Source organism: Durio zibethinus, chromosome 13 (assembly GCF_047325235.1).
Source record: "Durio zibethinus cultivar Kanyao isolate XHJ-2024 chromosome 13, ASM4732523v1, whole genome shotgun sequence".
NCBI lineage: Eukaryota > Viridiplantae > Streptophyta > Magnoliopsida > Malvales > Malvaceae > Durio > Durio zibethinus.
The window spans coordinates 22,053,581-22,078,702 of NC_143174.1; the positions used below are offsets into that span (position 1 = coordinate 22,053,581).

Consider the following 25,122-nt stretch of genomic DNA (forward strand, 5'->3'; position numbering starts at 1 on the left):
CATTCTGCTAATTAAGCACTTTCTTTTCGGCCAGTAACTAATTAAGCATCTTAATTAAAGTTTAAACAATAAATGATTAATCTTATAGCACGGCGTTGAAGATAACGGCGTCGGGTGTGGCTTTCTCTTTCTTTCATTTATTTTGTTTTTTAAATTTCTATAATTTATTTATTTTTACTTGCCGTCGTACAGGTGGAGCAATACGACCAAAGTGGGCGCCACAAACATTAATGCAAACACAAAATACCGCCTCCTTCACTTCCTTCCTTGCCTTCCCTCTCAAAAAAGGGCAGGGGCAACTTCACTTTCCTTCTCCCAATAATATTTCGACACGTGAAATTCCAAGTCTATTTGTTTCGAGTGGGCCTTCTTCTTTCTTTTTATTTTTATATTCTTATATAACCGATAAATAAGTATAACGTACGACTATTCGTGAAGTAGTTTAATTATTTGAAAAAATAATTGATTATATTTTTAAATATATTTATTTAATATTAATGAATAAAATTATTTAAATTAAATTTTTATCAAATGCAAATCCATTGCGAAGAAAAATTAAAAATAAATGAATAATTACAAATTGAATCAATCTCATTTTAAGATTTTTTAATATGATAAATAAATATAAAAAAAACTAATTTTTTGTTATTGGTAATCCCATCATAAATAAGATTGTACTACTTCGACAGATCAATGTTCATGTTCTTTTTCTCCTTTATTTTGAATAAGAGGATAATAATGTTTCAATTAATGAAGTTTAGCATTATATATCTTATTCTAATTACTAACAAAGTGCAATAGGGACATGCTGGCTAATCTAATCTAATTAGTTTGTTTCAATACAAAGTTCTGGAAACAAAATATTATAGAATTTTATTGAATAATTTAGATTAAATTTGATCACAAATTAAATGTTTAGTATTGGCGATTGTGAAGGTTTTATAAATAGTATTGTGCAATCCTATTATTATAAAGTTTATATTAAAAGCAGTTTGATTTTCTTAAATATAATATTATTCACGTGTAAATTAGAATTTCAAACATTTTAAGCAATAATAACCACAAAATGCAACAAAAATACTAAACTTTCGTAAAATAATAATAATAATAAATGCCGAATAACCAAATTTTAAGGCCAACAGACCAAATATAAAACTTTGCTCTTTGAATATGAAATTCCGTTGACGCTCAACCTATTGCACGTGGTACAATCGAATTTATTCGCTTTAATATAGGCTTAGAGAATAAATGGTACCACAATATTTATTGTAATTAAATTAACTTATATGTTTTGTCTCTCCTTTTTTTTTTCTTTTTAAAAATTGAATGACGTAAAGTTATACTATGTGAATCAATAATGTGATAATAAACATTTTGATCAATAACAAGTAACAAGTTGGTGATGATTTTATTTTGCTTAAATTTTTACTTCTTTTTTTGTTTTAATTAAAGAAATCAGTATATAAAAATATAAAATAAGATATTATAAATATTAAATTTAAAATTTAAAAATATTAAATATTACTTTTTAAAAATAATTATATTAATAAATTAAATAAATATATATTTTTAATTTAAATTTTTTTTTATATTTGTTTTGGACACTACCTCAGTATTTTTTATTTTATGGTGATTGTAGTAAGATTTTTATTTAATTGGAAATTTCGCTGCTACTAAAAAGTTTATTTTTCTTACCGATTGATATAGTATTGTATTTTTTAAGTTGATAAATTTGGTATTTTGTGGCAATAAAATAATAAAAGCAAAATTAAATTTGGAATGTTGTGACAAACAAATTCGAAATAAATTAAAAAAAAAAAGAGAGAGTCAAACTCGCGTGAGAAACGCGGAGAGAGAGGGAGAGAGAGTGGATAGTTGGTGGGTGCACATGCACCGCAAACCGGCTCACCAGCTTAAAGTTACACGTGGCCGATAATCAGTGGGTAGTGAAGAGAACATTTTTCTCGTGATGGTGACATGAAAATTGCAGCCTTTTTCTTTATTTTTTAAAAATGTTCTCCAATATGGTTGTCCCCATGTTTGTAAAGTGATTTAGAATTATGTAAAATATGTTTTTATTGGAAAAAATGAAGAAATTTTAGGCGCGGGGTCGGCGAAAAGAGTCACGGGCGACCCGACTCCCGACGTCCAGTAAAAATGGCGGAACATCGAACAGTTGATTGGCGTGTCGGCTGTGGTGCTTACTGACGAAACACCCTTCCATTTGCGGATAACTGCGGCACCATATCAACGCGATTCTTTTTTGAGTTTAGCTATTAAGGGACTGCTCAAAAGCTGCTGCTCGTTGCGAAATCCAGGAGTGTTGTACTCTTCAAAGCACTCAAAGCTAGGAGACTGGTGCAGGCCTACGTCTAATTTGCAAATCGCAGTAAAAAGATCGCATCCATCTGTCAAAGTGAGAGTGACATTCATTCAAACGGTGGGCTGAATTTCATCTCAAAGACTACCCCATGGGATGTTCCTTCCTTACAAATCCAGATGAAGGGCAAGGGCCAGCTTGGAACAAACCTTTAACCAAAGATTTTTAATGATGTTTCTATTTAAGGTTCATGAACTATACTTAGTACCTTAATCACAAGATCTTGATGTCATGTGAGTTTTAGTGGTTGGTATATCGTCTACTTAATTACCCCACTAGTTTCGCCATCAAATTATGCTAAGCATGTTAAAATCTTTTCTCATCTTCTAAAAAGATCTGCAGACTGATACAACCCATAAGTGCCATCAGATTGGTACATTTCATTTTGTATCAATAACATGATTACAAATGAGCGAATGACGATTGCACACGTCTAAAAAAAAAAAAAAATCTAACCAAACCCCAATAGCATATGGTTAGATTGATAAGATCGTTGTTGGTTTCGATATCAGCCATTGCTCTAAGATGTTGTATGTACCACTCTAGTGGTCCGAGTGGTCCATGAAGATAAAATTAAAGTAGTCAACTGTTGGCATGGGATATTTAACATGCTTTGATTTCAATAATCATGAGCCATCTTTTTTTTTTTTTTTTTGAAATTGCAAATTGGTTTATGATCTTTAAGTATGGCCTGGAAACTTATTGCTCTTCGCACGTGACTGCAAAAGAGTGCGGGTCACAAATTGTAGAGGAGACGTGTCGGTTTCAAATTACATCAAACTTCTTAACTGTTCCATTCTAAACTTTGTCTGTGAAGATCGGGATTGGCTCTATAAACGGAAACATGACTCCACAATTACTGAACGTAATAACGTGTATACATATATATATATATTTATTTATTTATTGTGATTTTAAATTTGCTTGTGTCTTTCCGATATAAATATATATACATGCATATATTTATCCTGATTTTAAAATATGTATATATATATATATATTATCAAGTATTTTGATCTTTTTTATTAACACTATCAGCTAATTGACAATGTGGCAAAACACAACTAATTAATAAAATTGTGATACATAGCGAAAAATTTGTCATTTTTATTTTTAAAATTAAAAAATAAAAAATAAAAATTTAAAAAACATTTTTATATTTTGAAATTAAAACAATTGAATAAATAAAATTAAAAAAAAAGAAAAAAAAAAAAGAGAGAGAAGAAGAGCTGCAATCGACACATCCTCTCCTTTCGTCTCCCTTCTCTTTCTCTCCCCTTTTGTCTACCCTCATTCAAAAAGTAATTATTCATTTAAAAAATTATTATTTACAATAAAAATTAAATTTTTATATTTCACAAGTGGATTAAAAACATGACATATGTTTTATTAAAATATGTATGAAAATTTATAATAATTAAATGAATGTGTGAAAACATTGTTATTTCGTTTTATTATGCATTTGGACAACATATTAACTTATTATTATTATTATTATTATTATTATTCATTGAATGTTTTTTATTGCAAAATGCCAACTAATCCTGCAGATAATTAATGAAATGCGTTAAGGAATAAGAACCAACATTATAACTTGTCTTGAAACTGCCTCGTCATTGCACATACATTAAAAAATATCAGAGAAAAAGAATAAAAAGGGAAAAAATAAAATTTTTTCGTATAATGCAGTATATAACTTTAATTATAATAATATTAATGATATTTTACCATTTTTTTTAATAATATAAATTGTAGGATTGATAACGAAGTCAACAAAATAGAAAAATTAAGAGCTTGCACATTTTTCTGCTTTGACTTATGATCTCTTCCCAGATATATAGGTATTTAAAAATAAAATAGTTTTGGTATGAGTGAAACACCTCAATGCCATGGAAAATGATCCCTCACCAAAGCGTTTGTGGAAGTTCAATTATATTATTATAAAATTTATATAATAGAGTTGAATTGTATGACCGGACCAAAATAAATTTGATTGTCTTTGTGGGTCTAATCATCACATCCAAAGATGATTAAATTGTTGGATTTGCATAAGTTTAATGTTTGGTCTACCAAATTAATTTGATGTAAGTAAATTAGTTGATGAAGTTGAAATTTAATCCGAATGGTTTTTTTTTTACTTCTTTCGTAAGAGATTTGATTTTTATAAGGATAGGATTCTATCTCAATACTCAATTTCTTTTTTCATTTTTCAAAATTTCAATTTTCAGCTTCTCTTGTATATAAAAAAAAAAAGTTTATTATTGCTTATCAAAATATGACAACTTCCAAATTGAATTAAAGAAGAATAAAGAAAAATAATCCTATTTTATATACTCCCTATTTTATTTATTTTTAAAAGCATTTAGTCATGTAAGACAACATAAAAAATATTTTTCTTAAAGGATAACGTGGTCATCAACGAGGATTTCTAGACAAGAGGCGAAATTTTGTTTTGATGATTAAAGTACACTCCGCTTTGAATTTATAAATTAATTATTCAATGAGACAACAATTTTATGTTATTTCGGTTTTCCACCGGCTCTTACCGAACTAAAACTTTTACATCACCTGTTTTTGTCCGTGGACCGTGAATGGACTACTATAGCATTTAAAACTTGAAAAAAAAAAAAAAAAATTCAATCGAAACTACTAGCCTGCCAGAACCATAAAGCCAGTGGTCCAGTATGTTACTATGTAACCGTTCAACTTGCCGTGATTTTCTGGATTCGATAGCCTTTCCGTTTCAAAAAATGTAAGGTAAAAAGCATACTATGAATTTGAATTTAAGTAAGCTGATGAAAAAGTATAAACTACTTTAAATTTTCTGTACAAGACTCCGTGAATCAAACAAGTTATAAAAAGGGAACCAAAAAGGGTATGAAAGGAAATAAACATGCCCCTCTGCTACAACCTTGTTTTGCAAAATTACCTCGTACAGGCAGACTGTGAAGGGTGAACCTCCATCTTCTTATAAGTCATAGTCTATATCTGTTACATTCTGCGATGCAGAGCGCGTCACGAGTCTTTCTTCTTCATCATATCTATCAAGGTTCTCACAAGGAGCAGGGAAGATGGTCCCTATTACGCGGCCTTCAACAAAGGCACACTGGAATATATGCTTCTTCTTATATGTTATCCCCACAGACATATCCCTAAATGTCACGTTTCTGACAGGAATATCTTCACTACCATGCATACGAACAGGAACACGAACTCCTTGACCATGTACCCCAGTGAAGCTTATGTCCTCAAGTATTGGAAGGGCCTTTCGGTCAAAATCATCATCAGGGTGCTCATTGTAGTCTGTCTTGATAACAATTCCAACTCGGGCATTATCAAATGTCAGATTTCGGTAGGTTATATGTTTAACATATCCACCTCTTCCAGCAGCAGTTTTGATTCGAACTGCACGCCGAGAACTCCAGACAAGGATGTTCTCCACAGTGACATTAGATACCCCACCAGACATCTCACTGCCAATGGATACGCCAGCACTGTTGCATAGTTCAGCCAAGGCCAAGTTTGGTTAGTATCTGAAGAGTGAAGATTTACGATAACTAAATGCGAATGACAGGTAGGGGCAGATAAAAAGTAGACAAAGTACATAGATGGTGATTCAGCAACAGATTTAAAATTTATGTCTTGCTATGAAATATGTCCAACCATTTGCCACCCTCCGATGGCAATAAAGGCTGATACTATGACTTAAGTGGTGCCTTCCTTGAGCAAGATGCAAGAGCAGATTACATGTCCCAGCTGCCTATTGAGGGAAACAAGCTGGAAGAGAGAGGGTTGACCAAAAACAAAAGGTTGGAAGAGAGAAGATTAAGAGAGAACCACTTCCCCCACAGTAACAGTTCTTGAACCTGAAATGGGAAAAAAGTGTTGTATCCAAAAGGGCCAAAGGCATAAAAATAATATTTAAATACATCTTCAGGATTGCAATAATTACCGTTTCTTTTCAATAATGTTAGGGATCGTCTGTATAGGCTTCATTATTCCTCCCGTGTATTAAATATGTTGCAAAATTTTAATGCTAAACAACAGATATCAATTGGTTTAACATAAGTTCTTTAAAAAGTTGCTATTTTTTTCAAGTAAAAAATTATTTACAACATAAAATTCTGACAAGAGTCTGTGTATCAATCCTACTAATTTTAGATGCGGTTAACAGTTGATAGCCCAGAGCATATAGTTATTGACTTATAGGTGGCTTAGGAAAAAACAAGGAATCACAGGGAGACATTATTTGTTTCTATCGTAGTTGTTTGAAACAAAAAGGAACTAATATGGCATATTGCTGTTGACTTTAAATCACAGTGCACAAATTTGACCTTCTTTTACCAACTACTTGAGAACGGGCAGAAAGCAGAGGACGGTTTGGATGTAGTATCAAAAAATTTAAATAGCTTCTTTTGTGAGTTAGATTAAAATGCAAGATTTAAGCCATTTCAGACTCGGGATGACTCAAAATGGAAAGCTGCTCCACTGGGGACATCAGTAAAGTTGGAATGCATAGCTAAACATTCAAAACTCCAGTGTGCAACAGAAGTAGAAGGAAACATGAATAGAAAAATCTACAAACTTCAATGATTTTCCAGAGAATGTATTTGCTAAAAAGTTTGCAAAATATGTTATGCATGCAAGCTATTTGATACACCAGCATTGTTGCATAGTTCATGAATAGAATGTTCATGAAGCTGGAGGAAAACTAATTCAAGAAAATTCACCTGACCATAGAGCGGACAATGAGGTTTCGAATGATAATGTTTTTTGAAGGTCGTCCATAAGCTATCCCATACTGATCCCAGCCACTCTTTATTGCAATTGCATCATCCCCAACAGATATGTAGCAATCCTCGATTACCACATCCTCACACGAATCTGTTTACGACATATATGATTTGCAATTAGTCACATTCAGAAAGAATTAATCTTTTCTCCCTCACAGCAAATCAACAAGCTGAACTCGGTGTACATAGTTGTACTTTGAGCTCGCCAGTGTAATATGATGTTCACTAATTACAAAGATGCATATGCAATGTGAATTTTCTTGTATGTGTTGGAAAGGAAAGGGATGAGAAGGCAAAAGACAAAACAGTGAAAGCAAATGTGTTGCAATTTGCCCACACATTTCGGAGGATTCAGTTCAGAATACCACATTCATAAATTCTATGTCTAAAATCTCAGCTTCCTGCTTCTGTACTCTTCCAGAAAACCATAAATTGAACCATCTATAACATAAAATAAAGTCTTCACCAATCCAGCTTCAATTACTCCTTAAAGCCTTGAATTCCTTCTACAAGTTATCGACCAAGCTTGTTCATGAAATTAGTGATATCAAAAGGAAGGTACAGACCATTACTAGGATTTTGCATCACTGATTTATGTGTGTGTGTGTGTGTGTGTATGGAGAGAGAGAGAGAGAGAGAGAGAGAGAGAGAGAGAGTCACTTTCTCCCCAAAAGGGGGAAAGAGAAAACTCTCTACCCATCTCTTTCTCCTATTTAAATGAAGAATGAACATTCTAAAAAACTATTCGTAGTATGAATGAGAATTCTGTCTAGAGCATTAGCTACCATAAATGCTCACACATAAAAAAGTATAAGTTTTACATTTAGTGCCTACTCACCAGGATCAATTCCATCAGTATTTGGGGCTTCAAATATGGGAGCCAAGATAGTAACATTCCTCACTGTTACATTCTTGCAGTCATATGGATGAAAAGTCCAAAAGGGAGAATCACGTAAGGTTATATTAGAGATCACAATGTCACTAGACCACATTATCTCCACAAGTGGGCCCCTGGTGTGGTTTAGTAGCTTTTGGCGATATTTCTTCCACCATGATTGACCTTGTCCATTTATGGTACCATTATACCCTGTTGATTTGTAAAAACAAGGATAAAATCAGACTCAGCGAGCAATGAGTGATTTAGGCAGAACAAAGGTCCCAGTGTTCATTTATCAGAATCACAGATACACAAGAGACTTACCCAACGTCTAAGAGTTCAGTGTCAAAAGTTGAACCAATCAAATCTACATCATGTATTGCTAGCAGCCAATAAGATTGCCATAGTAAATGTGATTGGTTGATTGTTTCATTGATTTGGAGAGTGGTATGCCAGTTTATATCAGATGCAGGAAATGATAGAGTGAATATCAATTTATTAGCAGTCCATCCTCATTAGAAGAGAAGCAAAAGAGAGCAAGCTGGTAATATTTATTCATCCAAAACCTTAAAAAAGGCCGTTTCTCTCCCCCTTTTTACCCACAAGAAAAAAGGGAAAAAAAATCAATTAGCAACTATTTTGTGCAAATTTTTTGCATAATATACTAGACTAAACTTTGATAAGGGATACAGAAAACAGGCTTAGACATCAACCTGCCAAAAATAATAGTTTAGATGTACCATGTCCCATGACTTAGAATAGCCAAATTGCCTCATTCACAATGGATATGCTTAAAGTATAACTTGCATCTTAACTTTGATGAACCCTTTTAAGTGATTAATGGCTGATTCTGTGGTATGATAGCTTATTGGTAATAATAACATCTTGAAATGTCCCGTTAGCCACCAACTTTATTTGTAGTTTCTCAGCTGCATTAATGGCTTAATTTGAAATTCAATGGGTAGTCCAAGGGTAGAAGATTGGGCATTATGGATTAACCGATTAAGGTTCTTGGAACCATAAAAACTACTTTTATACAATGATCGAATCATATCGCTTAAAAGTTAAATCATGGCTTCAAATTTACGAAATGTGATTCCAGTAAAAGAGATTCTACAATAATCTCCCTGTAATTCTTTTACCAAAGACAACGTCAAGACTAATTTGATACAGTTTATAATCATAGAATGCTTGAGTTAAAAGAGGTCATATTTAACAATAGAAAAGGGTTAGTCTCGTGAGCCTCAGCCACCATTTAAGTCAAATGACTTAAGAAGAAAATACAAGGAAATGACTTAAAAGCTGAAATTACTGCTTACACAGACAGAGAGAATAAACTAACCAGTTATAACAACATCTTTGAGGTTTTGGCCGTGGATTAAACTCCCATACCGAGGTCCATGATGCTCTCTTCCATACCCGTATGAGGGCAATGGAGGCATTAATGGCCATTGCTTCTCATCCTATGTAATACCATAAAAAAAGAGAGCACATCCAACATCAGCAGTGGACATTCTAATTGTTATACAACAACCACAAGATGAAGCCACGAAAACTCAAAGTCTTAATCATAACAGCTGAATAACTAACTTCAACGATAAGAAATTAGCTAATGGCAAAAACTTAAACCAACACCAATATACTTGCACGCCGTGGAACTTAGAAATTGGGTGGCAATATCGTACTCTGAAGTCTCAAGGTTCAGATAAAGACCTCGAAAACGATTATGATTTCCCCTAACTATATGATCATAATACATGTTCACACTAATTATAAGCCCCCGTTCATTACCATTCACAGAATCACAACCTATAACAACTACATATGTTAAATGATTAGTGTGAAAAACTCAATCTTGTGAAGAAAAAAAGCTTGCTTGACTTAGCTTGTTTATTTAATAAACCAAAATTGACATTCAGTTTCACTGCCAATTTTAAACATACTTATAAGCTCATGAATTCAACAAGAAGATGGATTTGAGAAAAACACATCATTTTACATGATATTTAGTTGAAAATAAAAGAAACTGAAAACACCAACCTCGATTCCAAGAATCTCAGCATCCTCAGCTAGAAACAAAGTCATATGACTAGTAAGATTAAACGGAGCCGTAAGCCACTTCCCAGGCGGTACATTGAGCTGCGCACCACCTCTCTTCCCATGCTTCGAGATCGCCAAGACAGCCCTCTCAAAAGCTGCCGTATTTACCGTGACCCCATCCCCTACCCCACCAAAATCAGTCAAATTAAACGCCAAAGGCCGCATCTTGGGGATAGGCCGACCCGGCCCAGCTTTGCCGAATATTGGGAACCCAGCACCAACAATATTCCGTTGCCATAAAAAAACCGAACCGAAAGCCGCGATCCAGAGGACAGTAAAGAGAGTTTTATGTGAAGAAAGGAATGCCGGAACCCATCTCTTAAGTTCCAGCCTTTGTTGTTGTAATTGAAACCGCCCAACCGGCAATGTCTCCACCATTTCGGGATTTTGGTTTGGGGTTTGGAGTAATTTGGTTCAAGAAACGGTCTTCGGCAGTTGGGTTTGGAACATGGAAAAGAAGGATCTTTTCGTATAAGAAGAGTGCAAAGGGCAAAAGGGTGTATTTTTTTTTGCTTTGGGTGAGATGTTAATGATCAGTAGCTGGTGGATTTGTTGTTTGTAAATGGAATGAGTACGTTTCAAGTGAGACTGCAACGGAGAAGGTGAGACAGCGTGTGTAGGTTGTCTCGTTTGGGCACGTCGATATTCTTAAGTATAAACTTGAAAATTCGTGTTATTCCGTAAAAAATTATTTATGTATTATAATTTATATTAATACGAAATTATAAAATATAAATTTTTTTATTTTATTAAATTAATTTATATTTTTTAAAAATTTTGAATTATATTATTTTTATATTTTTATTTATCTTAAATTATAATATTATATTTTAAATTATCATATCCATTTAAAGATATTTTATGATTTGAGGGGTTTTTTTTTTTTTAATTGGCCTTTGAAGCTTTTGTGATTTGAGTTACATCTTTGCATGTGCATCTATTCAAAGTTAATTTTCTTTTTATTGAATGAAAGAAGGGAAAAAAAAAATGGTGAACTGCACAATGTAATTTTCATTTGACATGAAAGAATTGAAATCTGAGGTCTCTTTCACGGCAACGAGAAGCAAAGTATATCATTTAGTAGGTGAATGGTTGAAGAGTTTCAGTCTGTCCAGTGAATGAAGGGAATTTTTTTAAACATTCGGTGAGATGTACTCTTCAAAGCTAATGATATCATATGGTAGAACACGAACAAACGGAATAAGGCTTTATGATATTGCAATTACTAACATTTTGCACTTGAATCAAGAATTTTCTGTTTTGTCAAGATTGGATTCCGTGGTAATAATTATTATTATTTAATTAATTTATATTAAATTTGAATAATTATAAATAAATAAATAATTAATAAATTTTGATAAAAAATATAAAATATGAATAATATTTTAGAATATCTAATAATTTATTCAATTTTTAATAAATGATAATAGTATCCAAATTCATACTTGAATTTATTATTCATTTATATATATAAAATATATAATATTTTAATATTTTTGAAAGATTTTGAATCTTTATAAATAATTTTTATTTATTATTTATTAAGAATGAATTTTAATTTTAAATTAAATTTTTATTTATTTTATATTTTGATAAAAAATCTAAATAAATAGAAATTTTAATGGATATTTAATCAAATAAAACTTATTTAAATAAATTTGAATTTAGATAATAATATTAAACTTAAATAATATTTAAATAAATTTATATATTATAAATATTAAACAAATTTAAGTAAGAATCCTTCAACAATAACAAATATCTATTCTGTTGACATCCTTGTACCAAACTCTCTTGGTAATAGGAAATTGTCGGTTCTCGACTTTTGTCAAATGGAACTTGGAAGTTGATGTGCATATGCCGGTGTCAGATGGTTGAGGCTTCAGAGTTCGGACCAATCTTCTACTTGGGCCGGGATGTTGTAGGCCACATTATCCTTACCCAAACCACTAACCAGAACTAAGTTTCAGACTTCCTATGTTTTACACACGTAAAGCTGTCATTGGTTGCCTGGTTTTCCTTTTATTCCACCTCAGACAATCTATCATGACTACTTCAGTGTTTCCCATATTTTCCAAGCGGATAAGGAGTCGTCCCTGTAAGCAAAGCTTTGCCGACTCCATTGGACATTTGTGATTGTGTCATCTATGGCCTTAGCTATTGCTTCGACTGCATTGTCAAGCTTTCCAATCAGGTTATTGAGATTTACATATTCTATTGCTTTGTAAATTATGAACATTTATGGTTCTTATTTTTTGAAATGCATTTTTTTTTCTGATTCCAAGTGGTTTTGTCAATACACAGGGATAAAGCTCAAAAATCACTTCCAGGAAAAATTACAACATTCTTAGCAGGAAGAACTCATCTAAAAGCAACAAAAGGAGTGTCGAGTGTTTGTGAGCCACTTCCTCCTGATAGACCCGTATGGTTTCCTGGTAGCACACCTCCAGAGTGGCTTGATGGCAGGTAAAATCTATCTCTCCTTCTTAATTTGTTATTTGTGTCTATCATTTCCTTGTGCATAAAAATCTTCTTTATTTGTACATGCATTCTAATGCTTAAACGTACAAGAACCGTCTGTTATTGTCTAACGATTCCTTTTAGTCTTATTTTTAATTTCAAAGGAGCAGAACTTAGGTCGCACTGTTGCAGCCATAAACAATATCCTGAAAATAGTTTTCTGATCAAAGTACTATGTGCATTAATTTCCAATTTTTGTGTTGAAATAGGAGCATCATGATATTATAAAATTTCTTTATTTTTTGATGTAGCCTTCCCGGAGATTTTGGCTTCGACCCACTTGGATTAGGTATGCCTTTATTTTGCACAATTGAGTAAGACATCATAATTATTCATAAAACTTGCATTTTTTGCTTTATCATTGGTAAAAGTTTAACAGTCCTGTGAAATTTTGAGGTTACGACCCATTTTGGCAGATATATTTTTCCCTATTTTATTGATGTATGAAGAATTTAACTTCAACCTAAAGTCCGGAGGAAGTTAATTCTGATTTCTGAAGAAAAACTGGATGCCTTCAGCTTAATTCTGCCTAGTCTCTGATACCAACTTATAATATAAACCTTCATTTTTCTCTTCTGGAGCAAGACAAATAGACGATCATCAGTGGTCTGTCTACAAATGAAACGGTGTTGAGAACTTTTATTATCTGAGATGCTTGGCACCGACTCTCATAGTTAACAAGTGCTTATCTCCAAGATAAATTATTTTCAGGATCTGATCCAGAATCACTAAGATGGTTTGCACAAGCTGAGCTAATGCATGCCAGGTGGGTAATGCTGGCTGTGGCAGGAATACTCATACCAGAATTGCTTGAAAGGCTGGGTTTAATCGAGAACTTCTCATGGTATGATGCTGGTGCTCGAGGATACTTTGCAGACCCACAACCTTGTTTGTGGTGCAAATGGCATTGATGGGTTGGGTTGAAGGCAGAAGGTGGGCTGACATAATTAAGCCAGGGAGCGTAGACATTCAACTGAAACTTCCTAACAAGAAGAACCCAACACCGGATGTTGGTTACCCTGGTGGCTTATGGTTTGACCCCCTGATGTGGGGAAGTGGGTCCCCAGAGCCAGTGATGTTGTTGAGGACTAAAGAGATAAAAAAACGGGCGTCTTGCTATGCTAGCATTTGTTGGCTTCTGGTTCCAAGCTATCTATACCGGCGAAGGTCCAATTGAGAACTTGATGGCTCATATTGCCGACCTGGTCACTGCAACATTTTCTCTGTACTGCTCTACCTCTTGTTTGAAATCAAATTAACTTATTCAACTGGGGTAATTTTTTTTACAATGAGTTTTTACTCATTCAATATCGTTGAGCTTATAGCGACTAAAGTAAAGCTGCCAAAAGGAGTAAGATTGATATATGACATTCAATGTTTGTGTCTGCAGGCTTTTACAACACATTGATGTTCACTTGAGAATCGATAACTAATAGCGGAGGGACGTGATCCAAAACCTTGGTACAGCCATGACCAATATCGTTTCTGTAAACTGTACTCTGTTTTATCATCTGCATACCAATTGTACACAGCAGGAACCAAAGAAAAATGCAAGGACTTGATTCTTTTGACTCTAATCATTACTATGCCTTTTTATTTTTCAGAAAACTACAGTGGCTTTCATGGTTTTGCCTTATTGTTGCTTTGACCAAATCAGTGAAGTTACAGTTTAATGGGCAGACAGCTAAAAACAATTTATATGAGCTTACAAAATCTGCTATTTTAGCAAAAGCCCTTTAACTAAGATCAACACTTTTAATCTACAATTTTCCATTTGATATTGGTTTATTATTCATACTCGTTTATGAATTTTCAGGAAGAGATGTTTGTTTGTGATACCAATGTTTTAGATTGTATAGCGTTACTCAACATAGAGTTTCTTCCCTGTCCGAGATTGAAGTTAATTCTTTGATGGTGTCATCCCATTAATGGCAAAGGCACGCATTGACGATGACAAGGTCAAAAGAAGTTGACGTCTCTCTTTCTCCCTTTCAATCCCATAAACTCTCGCCTCTCTCAAACCTCTATTCCAATTCTATTCTTAGAATCTAATGGAACCTTGCCATCCGCATCATTCAATTCCTCCTCTCAAAGCCACATACTCTTACCAGCATGGCACACCACTTCCTTGTCAACCCCGAATTAAGCAAAAGGAAACAGAACAGCCCAAACAAAAACTCAGAGAGCCACACGATCTCTCCGAGCAGCGGCTCGTTTCTATCCGGAGCTTTACCATTTCCGGTCAGTAATGGCTGCTGTTCGCTTCCTCCCTTTCATATCCATTCTCATCTTCCTTACTCTTCCCACCCTTTGTTTCTCTCTATCAGATGAAGATATTCTCATTACGCTCAAGAAATCTTTTACGCAAGGTGATTTGAATAGTTGGATTCCAGGGTCCTCACCTTGCCTCAAAAAGTGGGTTGGTGTCATGTGTTCTGGTGAAACCATTATTGGCCTCCATTTGACAGGCCTACGTCTTTCAGGCTCAGTCGACGTTCAAGCTTTGCTTCAACTTCGTGGCTTGAGAACCATCAGCTTAGTAAGGAACTCTTTCACAGGTCCAATCCCCGAATTCAATAAACTTGGCACTTTAAGGGCTGTATACTTATCCAACAATCAGTTTAGCGGTGAAATACCAAATAATTATTTTACATCGATGGGATCTCTGAAGAAAGTTTGGCTAAATGAAAACAAATTCACAGGAAACATTCCTGACTCCTTAATGCAACTACCCCATCTTGTAGAAATCCATCTAGAGGGCAATCAATTTTCAGGAACAATCCCATCATTGAAATATCCAAATGTAGTTACATCCCTTAATCTAACGCATAACAATCTGAAAGGAGAAATCCCAGAAAGTTTCTCCAAGTTCAAAGCCTCTATATTCGAAGGAAACGTAGGACTTTGTGGGAAACCACTGGAGATAGATTGCGATAAAGTTAACCAATCAGAAGCTTCAAATCCGTCAGGCGAAAACCAAGGATCCGATTCCAATGCCAAGGTAGCCATTGCCATCACAACCCTAGTTGTTTTACTGTTTTTCGTGATAGCCTCCATTATTTCCGCAAGGCGGAGGAGGGACGATGATTTCAGCATTCTAAGTAGGGAACCTCTAAGAGAGGAGGTGCTACAAGTCCAGGTACCTGAGTCGACACGCCGAAAGCCTGCAGAGTCGAGCCGCAGGAGTAGTTCTGACTCGAAGAGAGGGTCATCGCAACAGGCCAACAAGAATGGGATGCTTGAATTGGTCATGGTGAATGATGACAAAGGCGCCTTCGGGTTGCAAGATTTAATGAAGGCAGCCGCGGAGGTGCTTGGAAATGGCGGGTTGGGCTCTGCATACAAGGCTGTGATGGCAAATGGATTAGCCGTGGTGGTAAAGAGAATGAGGGAGTTGAATAAATTGGGAAAAGATGGGTTTGACGTTGAAATGAGGCGGTTTGGGAAACTAAGGCACCCCAATATTTTGACGCCATTGGCCTACCATTTTAGGAGAGAGGAGAAGCTTATTGTTTCTGAATACATGCCTAAGGGCAGCTTGTTATACGTCTTGCATGGTATGACTATCATCATCTTTGGTTAACTTTCATTTAGATACCTATGCATATGCCTCTGACTCTTTGTAGCCAATTAAAATTCTTAAATTAATGGTTAGATATTACTTCTAGGCAATGAAATTATAATTAGATCATATGATTAGGTTAAAGGTTTGTTTTTTTTTCTCTTTTTTTTTTCCCATTAATTTCTAATTAGAGAAACATGGTTGTTCAGGTGATCGAGGAATCATTCATGCTGATCTGAATTGGCCGACCCGTTTGAAGATCATCCAGGGAATTGCGCATGGACTCAGTTTCATTCATACAGAGTTTGCAACATACGAGGTCCCCCATGGAAATCTCAAATCCAGCAATGTTCTTTTAACTGAAAATTATGATCCATTACTAAGTGACTATGCCTTCCAACCACTGATAAACGCCAGCAATGCTGCCCAAGGATTGTTTGCTTATAAATCTCCAGAATATCTTCAGCACCAACAAGTCTCTCCCAAATCAGACGTTTATTGTCTCGGACTTGTCATTCTGGAAATCATGACAGGGAAATTTCCTTCTCAATATCTAAGCAATGGCAAGGGTGGGATTGATATCGTGCAATGGGTACAAACATCAATATCCGAGAATCAAGTGGAAGAATTGATTGATCCTGAGATAGCAAACGATACAGGTTCAGTCAATCAGATGCGGCAACTCCTCCAAATTGGAGCTGCTTGCACTGAAAGTAATCCTGATCAACGATTAGACATGAAAGAAGCCATTAATAGGATACAAGAGGTAAATTAAATCTTTAGGCAGGCCCTGTTTGTTGTCACTGAGTCGAGACATGAAAAGATAGTAGAGGTTGCCAGCAAAGGTCAAGATCCACCCTTCGACGTTCACGATCAAAGACCACAGAGTGGAAATCGAAGATCAATCAGAGGAATAGAAAGAATAATATTTGTCCTTGGCATCTTCATACTACCAAAAAATGAACGCTTGTGCATAGCAATTTTTCTTTTTCGTTTATTGTTTTGTTTTTCCTGAAAGCAAAGTGAATTTTCATCTTGTTAAAAGTTAATTAGGACAAGTTATGTTAAAAAGTGAAGAAGTTCTCATAAAAATGATTAGGATGTAATCTTAGTCATGATTTTTTTTTTCAATTTTTCCTTTTTTGGCATAGGCACAATTTGAACTCAGAGTAATCATGTAATTGTGGTGTACTAGTGTTGGGCTCCGGCTTCCCTGGTATGTTAAATTAATTTTTAGTATTTTATTTTATTAATATTTAATTAAATTAAAATTTAAAATAATTTAATATAAAGTTAGGATTATCAAGTAGAAAGGTTTGTTAAAGTAATTGGCAATAGAAAGTTAACATAAAACTAAATAGAAAATATTAGGTGTGCATTTTAATGTTACAAAATTTCTAAAAAATGTGCTTTTTTATTTTATTTTATTTTTACAATAATTTTTCATTGGATATTTTATCTAATTTTAAATTTTTTAAAAAAATATTATTTTTTATAAAAAAAGTTATAATAATTTGGAGATTATTTTCAAAATTTTATGTTATTTTTGTGTAGTAATAAAATATTTTATTCTGTAAATGATTAAAATTTAATTTGAAAAAAAGTAAAATTTTATTCATTTATTATAGAGTGAATATATTTTTGGTAAAAGAAGTTACAATTATGATATCAATAGCTACTAATAAAATAAATAATAGAAAAGACCAAACCTTAGCTCAAATAAAGAATAGAGGAAGAAAAAGGGGAAGAGGTGGTGAAAATTTTGATGAAGGAGATGTTTTTATTAGGCTGGTTTCTAAGCAAAATTGGATTCAGTTTAAAGCCATAAATACATGAGTTTTCATACCAAAGCGCTATTTGCAGGCACAATTTCCACAGCTTCCTTGCCACCAAAGAAACTATAATCGATAAGGTCACATGGAACTATCCCAATCCTAAGTTCCCTACAGTATTGGAATATATTTAATTAAGCATTTTTCATATCTTGGTCTTAAGAAGTAAAAGGCACAATTGTTGAAACAACAGGTATGAGGTAACATAGGATACATCACCTTCATTATAATAAGAAATAAAAAAAATGTCATAAAAAACAAAACTTAAATTTCAAGTAATCTTTACTTTTAATAATTCAATATATTATTTTTCAAAAAGATCATTGTGGGGGGTTTTAAGAAACCTGCAAAAGAGATTATTTCCTCCTCAATATTGCAAACCCATAGCAACCACTCTATTTGTACAATAGTGATGGGGTTAAGAGAGTGTGCCCTCCTTATAGTTTCAAGGCTAGTTTTAGATAAATCAATATGTTAGCATTGAATTTATCCTTATTTTGAAATAATAAAACATTAAGCTAAATAAATTTGATTAAGATTTTGAAAAAGATTTATTTAATACATGTTCTTAAGTTTTATATTTTGGTACTAAATAAATAATATGTTTTTTATAGTGTAAACAAACCTTTCTTTGTTTTCATATTTTTCAAACCAAATTTATTTTTATAAATTGTTTATTTGAGCTTAAATGAAAGTTCAATTGTTATTTTTAAAGTGAACTTATTCATTTTGAACTTAATACAATTTTAATAATATTGGTTTTGAAAAATAGATTAACTTAATAAAGTTATTTTACAAGAATAAAGTTTTACAACATTAAATTTGTTTTATTTTTCTGTATTAATTCACAAAGCTTTAATATTTGAATTTTATATAGTTGTAAAGCTCTTTGAGTTTATTTTCTAATGGATTAAACAAAATCAAAATCCAAATTTTTTAAGAAAATATTTTGAATTTTTACTAGATACTTTATAGTTTGTCTAAAAACTGCACAAAGGATAATTTTAAAAATTTACTATAATTTGTACACAATGAATTTTATATGGATAGAAAGCCCTTCAAGTTTAGTTTTTAAATATTCAAACAGTTTTTGATTTGGATTTGTATAACTTAAGATATGATTAAATTAGTGAGTAGAGTACAAAACAGAAAACAACCATTCTGCTTTGACAAGATTGATCCTCTCAAGGAATGGATTGATTGATTTTTCACCTAAAATACATCTTTTTACTCCAGGTTGAAGAAACGATCGATCACCCTATGTAGAGGATCGATCACCACTTTGATCGGATTGATCCCCCATATAAAAGGATCGATCAGGTTGTGCATTTAAAATTCTAAAATTTGAATCAATCAAACTCCTTAAGGAAGGGATCGATCAGGTCTTCTCAAAATCACTATAACAGCTAGTTTTCATGCTTATAATGGGCATTTCCTCTTCCAAACTATCTCTAACGGCTAGTTCTTCAATTTCTCTATATATTGGGCACTCCAACACACCAAGAAAGTTGATGAATCAAGAGGGTAAGAGTCAACAAGCTATATTTTTATTCTCTAAAAAAATCAAGAGTTTTTAGAGCTTTAAAGTCTATATTTTTATGTTTGTTGTATCCAAATCATTGTTATTTTTTATGTTTGTTGTATCCAAATCATTGTTATTGTTTATTCATCAAATTTTTTTTTACTTCATTAGGCAAACACTTAGCCTTTAAGAGGTGTTTTAAGTTTGCATTTTTATTAAATGATTTTGTAATCAAAAGGTAAGGTATCTTCTTAAATTTGTGGAATTAAGAGGTTGTTACTTAGCCTAGAAAGTAAAGAGTGTAAGGTTTCTATCTTAAGCCTTAGAGAGAAAAAGATAGAGTTGTAATTTAATTCAAGATTAGTAGATTGAAGCTTTAGTATAGACAACCAAAAAGAGAGGACGTAGGTGCCTTGTGAAAAAGGATCAAACATCTACAAATTATTATATTTGATTTCTCTATCCTTATTCTTTACTTTGATTATAGTTTATATTTGCTTCAAGTTCATCAATTTGTTGTCATTTGCATTATATTGTGATATTAATTTTAATTTTTCATTCAATTATTTTGAAATCATTATTTAGAAAGAATTTGGAGAAATCTAATTCACTCTTCTCTTGAATCACCATCTCACTTAAAAAGCTAACACAATATATTTTATTTTCCCCTCTTCCACCAACTTTTTAAGTTTTCCAATCTAAGATAGAAAGAATAAACACAAGTAGTTTAGTTTTAAGTTCAAGTAGCTAAACATCATAATATCACAATGAACATTTAAACCAAGGAAAATATATGATGTTTTCTACTACAATACGTACAATATCCTCTATTGGTATTGTGGTGTCGAATGATAGTAGATATCAATGTATTCAGCATCAAAACGCTTTAGGCTAGCCTTTACAGAGGCACAAACATATTCAGGTGTATCATTTATTACTAAACCAATATAATCCATTTTTGTAATACCAAATTTTGTGGCTAATTGTACTTTTTCTCGTGCTAACTGCTTCAATACCTAAAAGCATTAGTTTTCTGAATCATAAATTGCTTTACCAAAAAGCCATTTACTTAAACTCATTTAAAAGCAAAACTAGAAGCTGTTGGAACTTGGAATTCATGCTAAAAGTCTATAACAGAACTTTATGTGCAAGCATGTTACCTTTCCAAAAAACATTTCATTAGTTTTGGGTCCATAAATGTCTGACATATAAAAAAAATGATTCCTTTGTCGAATACATGTTTGATGATTGATAAATCAACATTTTTAGAGGTAGGATCGTTGAATTGTACATGACCTATACAACTAAAACCCAACTTGAAAACCTACAAAATGATAAAGTTTATGAGATAGAAAGATACTGTTTTAGGCAGGAAAATAATTTAAGTTTGATTAAAAGTTAAATTTTGATTGAGTTAAAAATCTTTGTAAGAAAAATGTAACAAAAAAAATTAAGAACATTTGTAAAAGTTATCAGAATTGAAAACCTAATAGCTTATAAATCGACTCATTTTGACTACTATTAAAAGAACAAAATCTTACTTCAAATCTTTGAGTTTCCAGTTTCACTCTAAGAATTTCAATTATTTTTTACTTTTCAACTATATTTTCATTTTTTTTATTGAATCAATGCTTCACTCAGTGCATAGTAATTGAAAGTTATAAGAGACAAATGAGTGTAATTAATCTTTGTGATGTATATATTCTTAAAAAAACCCTAAGATAAAAAAATAGCAAAAAATCAATAAAAACAAAATCACAACTTCATTTAAATAATATACAAAACAAAATACTTCTAATAAAGATAAATTATGCATTGTAAAACTATATTTCTATAAATAACAATTCGCCTTTCATTTAATATCAAAATATACAAAGAGAAATTATTTTTAAAAAAATACATTACAACAACATGCAAGCCTGAGAACCACAAAACCTAAACTCCAATAGCAAAATCATCTAAGGAAAACCATAAAAAAAACTTACATTTAATTAAATAATAAAAATAGCCACAGATTTTACTAAAAATAGCTTAAAAAAAGGAAAAAAAAAACTTGAGAAATCTCTTTTTCATTCCAAAAACTCCATTATCTAAAGTAGTACTAAACCTAAGTTTTTTTTTCGAAATTACAGTTAAAACACATGTGTTAAAACTAAACAACAAAAGACAATACAAATTATGTATTGTAAAATTAGGTTTCTATAAACAACAATCTTATTTTCATCTAACATCACAACATGCAAAAAAAAATTCTTAAAAAAAAAAAACACATTCACAATAACATGCAAACCTTAAAATCACTAAACCCCATTTAACAATCCAGCTTTATTAAACAAAATGAAAATATGTAATAGCAAAATCATCCTAAGAAAACCCTAAAAAAAATCTACATTTAATTAAATAATGAAAAATAACTACATATTTTACCTAAAAACAGTTGAAAAAAAAGCAAAGAACCTGAGACACTTCTCTTTCAAGCCAAAAGCTCCACTTTCTAAAGCAACAAGAAAAACCCAAAAAATAACCTTCAAAATTATAGTTAAATCATAAGTGTCAAAGACAAAATAATAAAATAAAACACTTGTATCCTTTGAAAAAACTTTCTGACAGTAAAACTCCAACTTGGTCCTAATGAAATAACAAAAAGCTGCAAAATAACCTAAAAAAAGTACATGTGACACTCTCAGATCTTTTGAGGGATACTTTTTATATAAGGGTGTATTGATATTATTGATATGTTTTACATAGGTTAATGCAAAATGAGTTGTATTTGTGCCATTTTCACTAAGTAATTTTTTAATGCCCATAAATTTTCTCATTTCTTTATTGTAAAAGTTCTTTACAAAACCTCAAGGTAAGAGAAAGGCCATGGGATTTCATCAGTTTGCTTAATTTTCATAACTAAAGAGATTAATGTAATCTCTTTTATGATGCCTTCACTTTTATTTATCAAACATTATTTTCATATTGTAGATACCCCATTCTATCAGAGAGTTTCTCTGGCATAAAAAATGGACATTCGATCGTAGGTTGGGCCTGATTGGAAATCTTTAAGCCTAATAGAAGAATTTTTAATTTTAATTTTTTTGTTTAATTTTTACTTTTTCTAAAAAATAAAAAAAAAAAGAGTCAAATTTCATGAAAAAAAAGTTAAAAGTTTCATGAAAAAGAAAAGAAAAAGCAAACAAAATCAAGAATTTGGTTTTTTAAAAATCATTCTAGAAATTGTGTTTGCATAGAATTGGAAACAAAATCAAATTTTTTTTTCAAAATTTATCTTAGGCATCAAATTAGGAAGAATGAATCAAATCATTGAATGGTTTTAGAAAGTCAGGAATCAAACCCAAATTACAGAGGATCAAATCATCCCCAATTTAAGGATTCAATTGAGTTATTTCTTCTATAATTAAAGGGAATTAAGCCCTATATAAACCAAAAACACAAATAGATTAAAGGGAAGGCATAATACAATCCGACAGATACAGTTTTTTTTGGGTTTAGTGTTAAGTTTTGGGAATTTTGATTTCCAGTTCTAAGTTCATGCGAATAGGGTTTGATTTTTGTCTAGAAATTTTGGAATTTGAGAAATGGGTTTTTTTATTTTAACATTTTTGAAATTTTTTGGAGTTTTTATTTTTTTGGTTTCTGGAATCTGCTAGAAAATTTTTTGGTATTTTGTTTGATATTGGGTTGGATTAAATTCTAGGGTTTTGATCAGGATTTCATTTTTTATTTAGGATTTTAAGATTCTAGGTTTAGAGTGAAATTTTATTTTATTTTTTTGGTATCTATTTTTTTTTTTTGGGTTAGATTCAAAATTTTGGAAGTTTTTTGGATTTTTCCAAAAAATGGTTAAAGTTTATGGCATATTTAAATTTTTTGGTGAGTTCACGATGGCCGAAAATGGTGGTTTTTAGGTTCATTTGAAGATTTCAACATCGAAATCTAGGTCTTGATTAGTTTCTGAAACAATTTGAAGTTTTTAATAGGACTATTTAGAGAGAGGTCATAGGAAATTTTGTTCAGAGAGAAGCAACTGAGCAGGTTTGAAAACAAAAATTGATTTTTAGCTTTTATATAGGAAACTAAATGACGTCATTTTTAGTTACGTTAGGATTTGGTTGACCTGTGTGATCTATGGTTTAACCCAGTTCAAACCCGACCACAGCGCATGTTTTTCTCTTTCTTTTTTTCGTTTATTTTTTGTTTTGATTTATTTTTTTATATATATATATATATATTATTTATATATGTTATTTTAAATGATTGATTCAGTTAATGTTATGAAAAAGTTTATTTTTGCATGAAGTCTTTGTTAATTTATTTTTAATTCTTATTTTGGCATGACTTTGATATATTAATTGTATGATAATTTATATATATTATTTTTGCATGGTTATTATTATTGCATGATATTATTTGTATGATGATTTTTAATTATTTTAACTGATTTTTTTCTTTCAAATAAAAAATAGTTTTTTTTTAAATGTTTTTAATCTTACCTAATTATTGAAGGATTTAAATCATGAATTAAGTTTTACCAAATTATTAGAAGACTTAATAAATTTTTTTTAAAAAATTATTTAAAAAAATCTTACTAACAAATTGGAGGATAATTTTTTATAGAGAATTTTACCAACATATTGGAAAATATTTTTAAAAATAATTTTTTTTTTAAATTAAGTTTTGAATATCCAATGATAAAATTACTAAAAGCGTTGTAAATAGTAATATTTATGTAAATTCTTAGATGAGAGAATATTTTCTAAAGTTTATCAACATATTGAAGAATTTGGATGAGAATTTTTCGATATCAAAGTTCTAAACTTCGTTTTGATATATAAATATTTATTACAAAAAAATCAAATAAATCCAACGATGGAACCTTTTTAGAGTGATACACTCTTCATGGACACTTTTAAAGCGAAAAAATTATCTTAAATTGTTACCAAATTATCAATGTAATTTTAAGATCAATTTTAAATAATCAAATTATTTGATAAATTTACAAAGAGATTTTATGGCTTAGATAATTTAAAATTAAACTGATATTATCTTTTGGATAGATGTTATGAGGATTTTGTAACCTTTTTCAAATATAATTATATTCTAAAATTTAAAATCTAGTTTTGTACATTAAAATTTATCATTTTAAATATATTTAAGTTAATTTTAAAATTTTTTTAAATAAAATCTATTTAATTGAGTAATTAATCGTATTTTAATAAAAAATTAATGATAACTCTTAAAATTTATATTTAATAATAAATTTATGAATTTATACTTTATGATACATACCTGTAGGAAATGTTTGGTTAATGTGAGGAATGATTTACTCCTTCTATGTGCAGACTCTCATCTCAAACTGCATAGTGAAACTGCAACCAGTAATATAGATGATAGACCCTCCTTGATAAGGCCAAAAATTGCAATGTTTCATTATTGACAGACGCGGCCCAACTCCAATCTATTGCAATAGCACGCCATCGCGAGCAAACATACTTTATTCTGTAGCTGCCATACCTAACGAGAATTC

At 31.5% G+C, this 25,122-nt stretch overlaps 2 protein-coding genes and 1 pseudogene across 3 annotated transcripts; 2 read left to right on the forward strand and 1 right to left on the reverse strand.

The window, feature by feature from the left end:
• Positions 1-5,137: 5,137 nt before the first annotated feature.
• LOC111303045 (putative polygalacturonase) lies at positions 5,138-10,812 on the reverse strand. Its single transcript, XM_022899045.2, has 5 exons — positions 10,091-10,812; positions 9,393-9,513; positions 8,012-8,260; positions 7,111-7,264; positions 5,138-5,874 (listed from the first exon to the last, which is right to left on the reverse strand). The coding sequence occupies exons 1-5, from the start codon at positions 10,526-10,528 to the stop codon at positions 5,349-5,351; spliced, it is 1,488 nt and encodes a 495-aa protein (XP_022754780.1). The 5' UTR covers positions 10,529-10,812; the 3' UTR covers positions 5,138-5,348.
• A 1,378-nt stretch (positions 10,813-12,190) lies between these two features.
• Positions 12,191-14,247, forward strand: LOC111304159 (photosystem I chlorophyll a/b-binding protein 6, chloroplastic-like; annotated as a pseudogene). The gene is made up of 5 exons (XR_016326889.1): positions 12,191-12,344; positions 12,455-12,616; positions 12,922-12,959; positions 13,382-13,943; positions 14,061-14,247. The product of XR_016326889.1 is annotated as a photosystem I chlorophyll a/b-binding protein 6, chloroplastic-like (transcript).
• A 529-nt stretch (positions 14,248-14,776) lies between these two features.
• On the forward strand, positions 14,777-17,470 carry LOC111304160 (pollen receptor-like kinase 3). The gene is made up of 2 exons (XM_022900680.2): positions 14,777-16,227; positions 16,442-17,470. The coding sequence occupies exons 1-2, from the start codon at positions 14,919-14,921 to the stop codon at positions 17,005-17,007; spliced, it is 1,875 nt and encodes a 624-aa protein (XP_022756415.1). The 5' UTR covers positions 14,777-14,918; the 3' UTR covers positions 17,008-17,470.
• The last annotated feature ends 7,652 nt before the right edge of the window (positions 17,471-25,122 follow it).

What these genes read in the sequence shown, in the direction of transcription:
- LOC111303045 (XM_022899045.2), bottom strand. Translation starts at nt 10,528, where the DNA reads ATGGTGGAGACATTGCCGGTTGGGCGGTTTCAATTACAACAACAAAGG. An exon ending in CTGAGATTCTTGGAATCGAG is followed by an intron (nt 9,514 to 10,090) that starts GTTGGTGTTTTC and finishes GGTATTACATAG; the next exon opens with GATGAGAAGCAATGGCCATT. An exon ending in TACTGATGGAATTGATCCTG is followed by an intron (nt 7,265 to 8,011) that starts GTGAGTAGGCAC and finishes TGTCGTAAACAG; the next exon opens with ATTCGTGTGAGGATGTGGTA.
- LOC111304160 (XM_022900680.2), top strand. Translation starts at nt 14,919, where the DNA reads ATGGCTGCTGTTCGCTTCCTCCCTTTCATATCCATTCTCATCTTCCTT. An exon ending in CTTGTTATACGTCTTGCATG is followed by an intron (nt 16,228 to 16,441) that starts GTATGACTATCA and finishes ATGGTTGTTCAG; the next exon opens with GTGATCGAGGAATCATTCAT.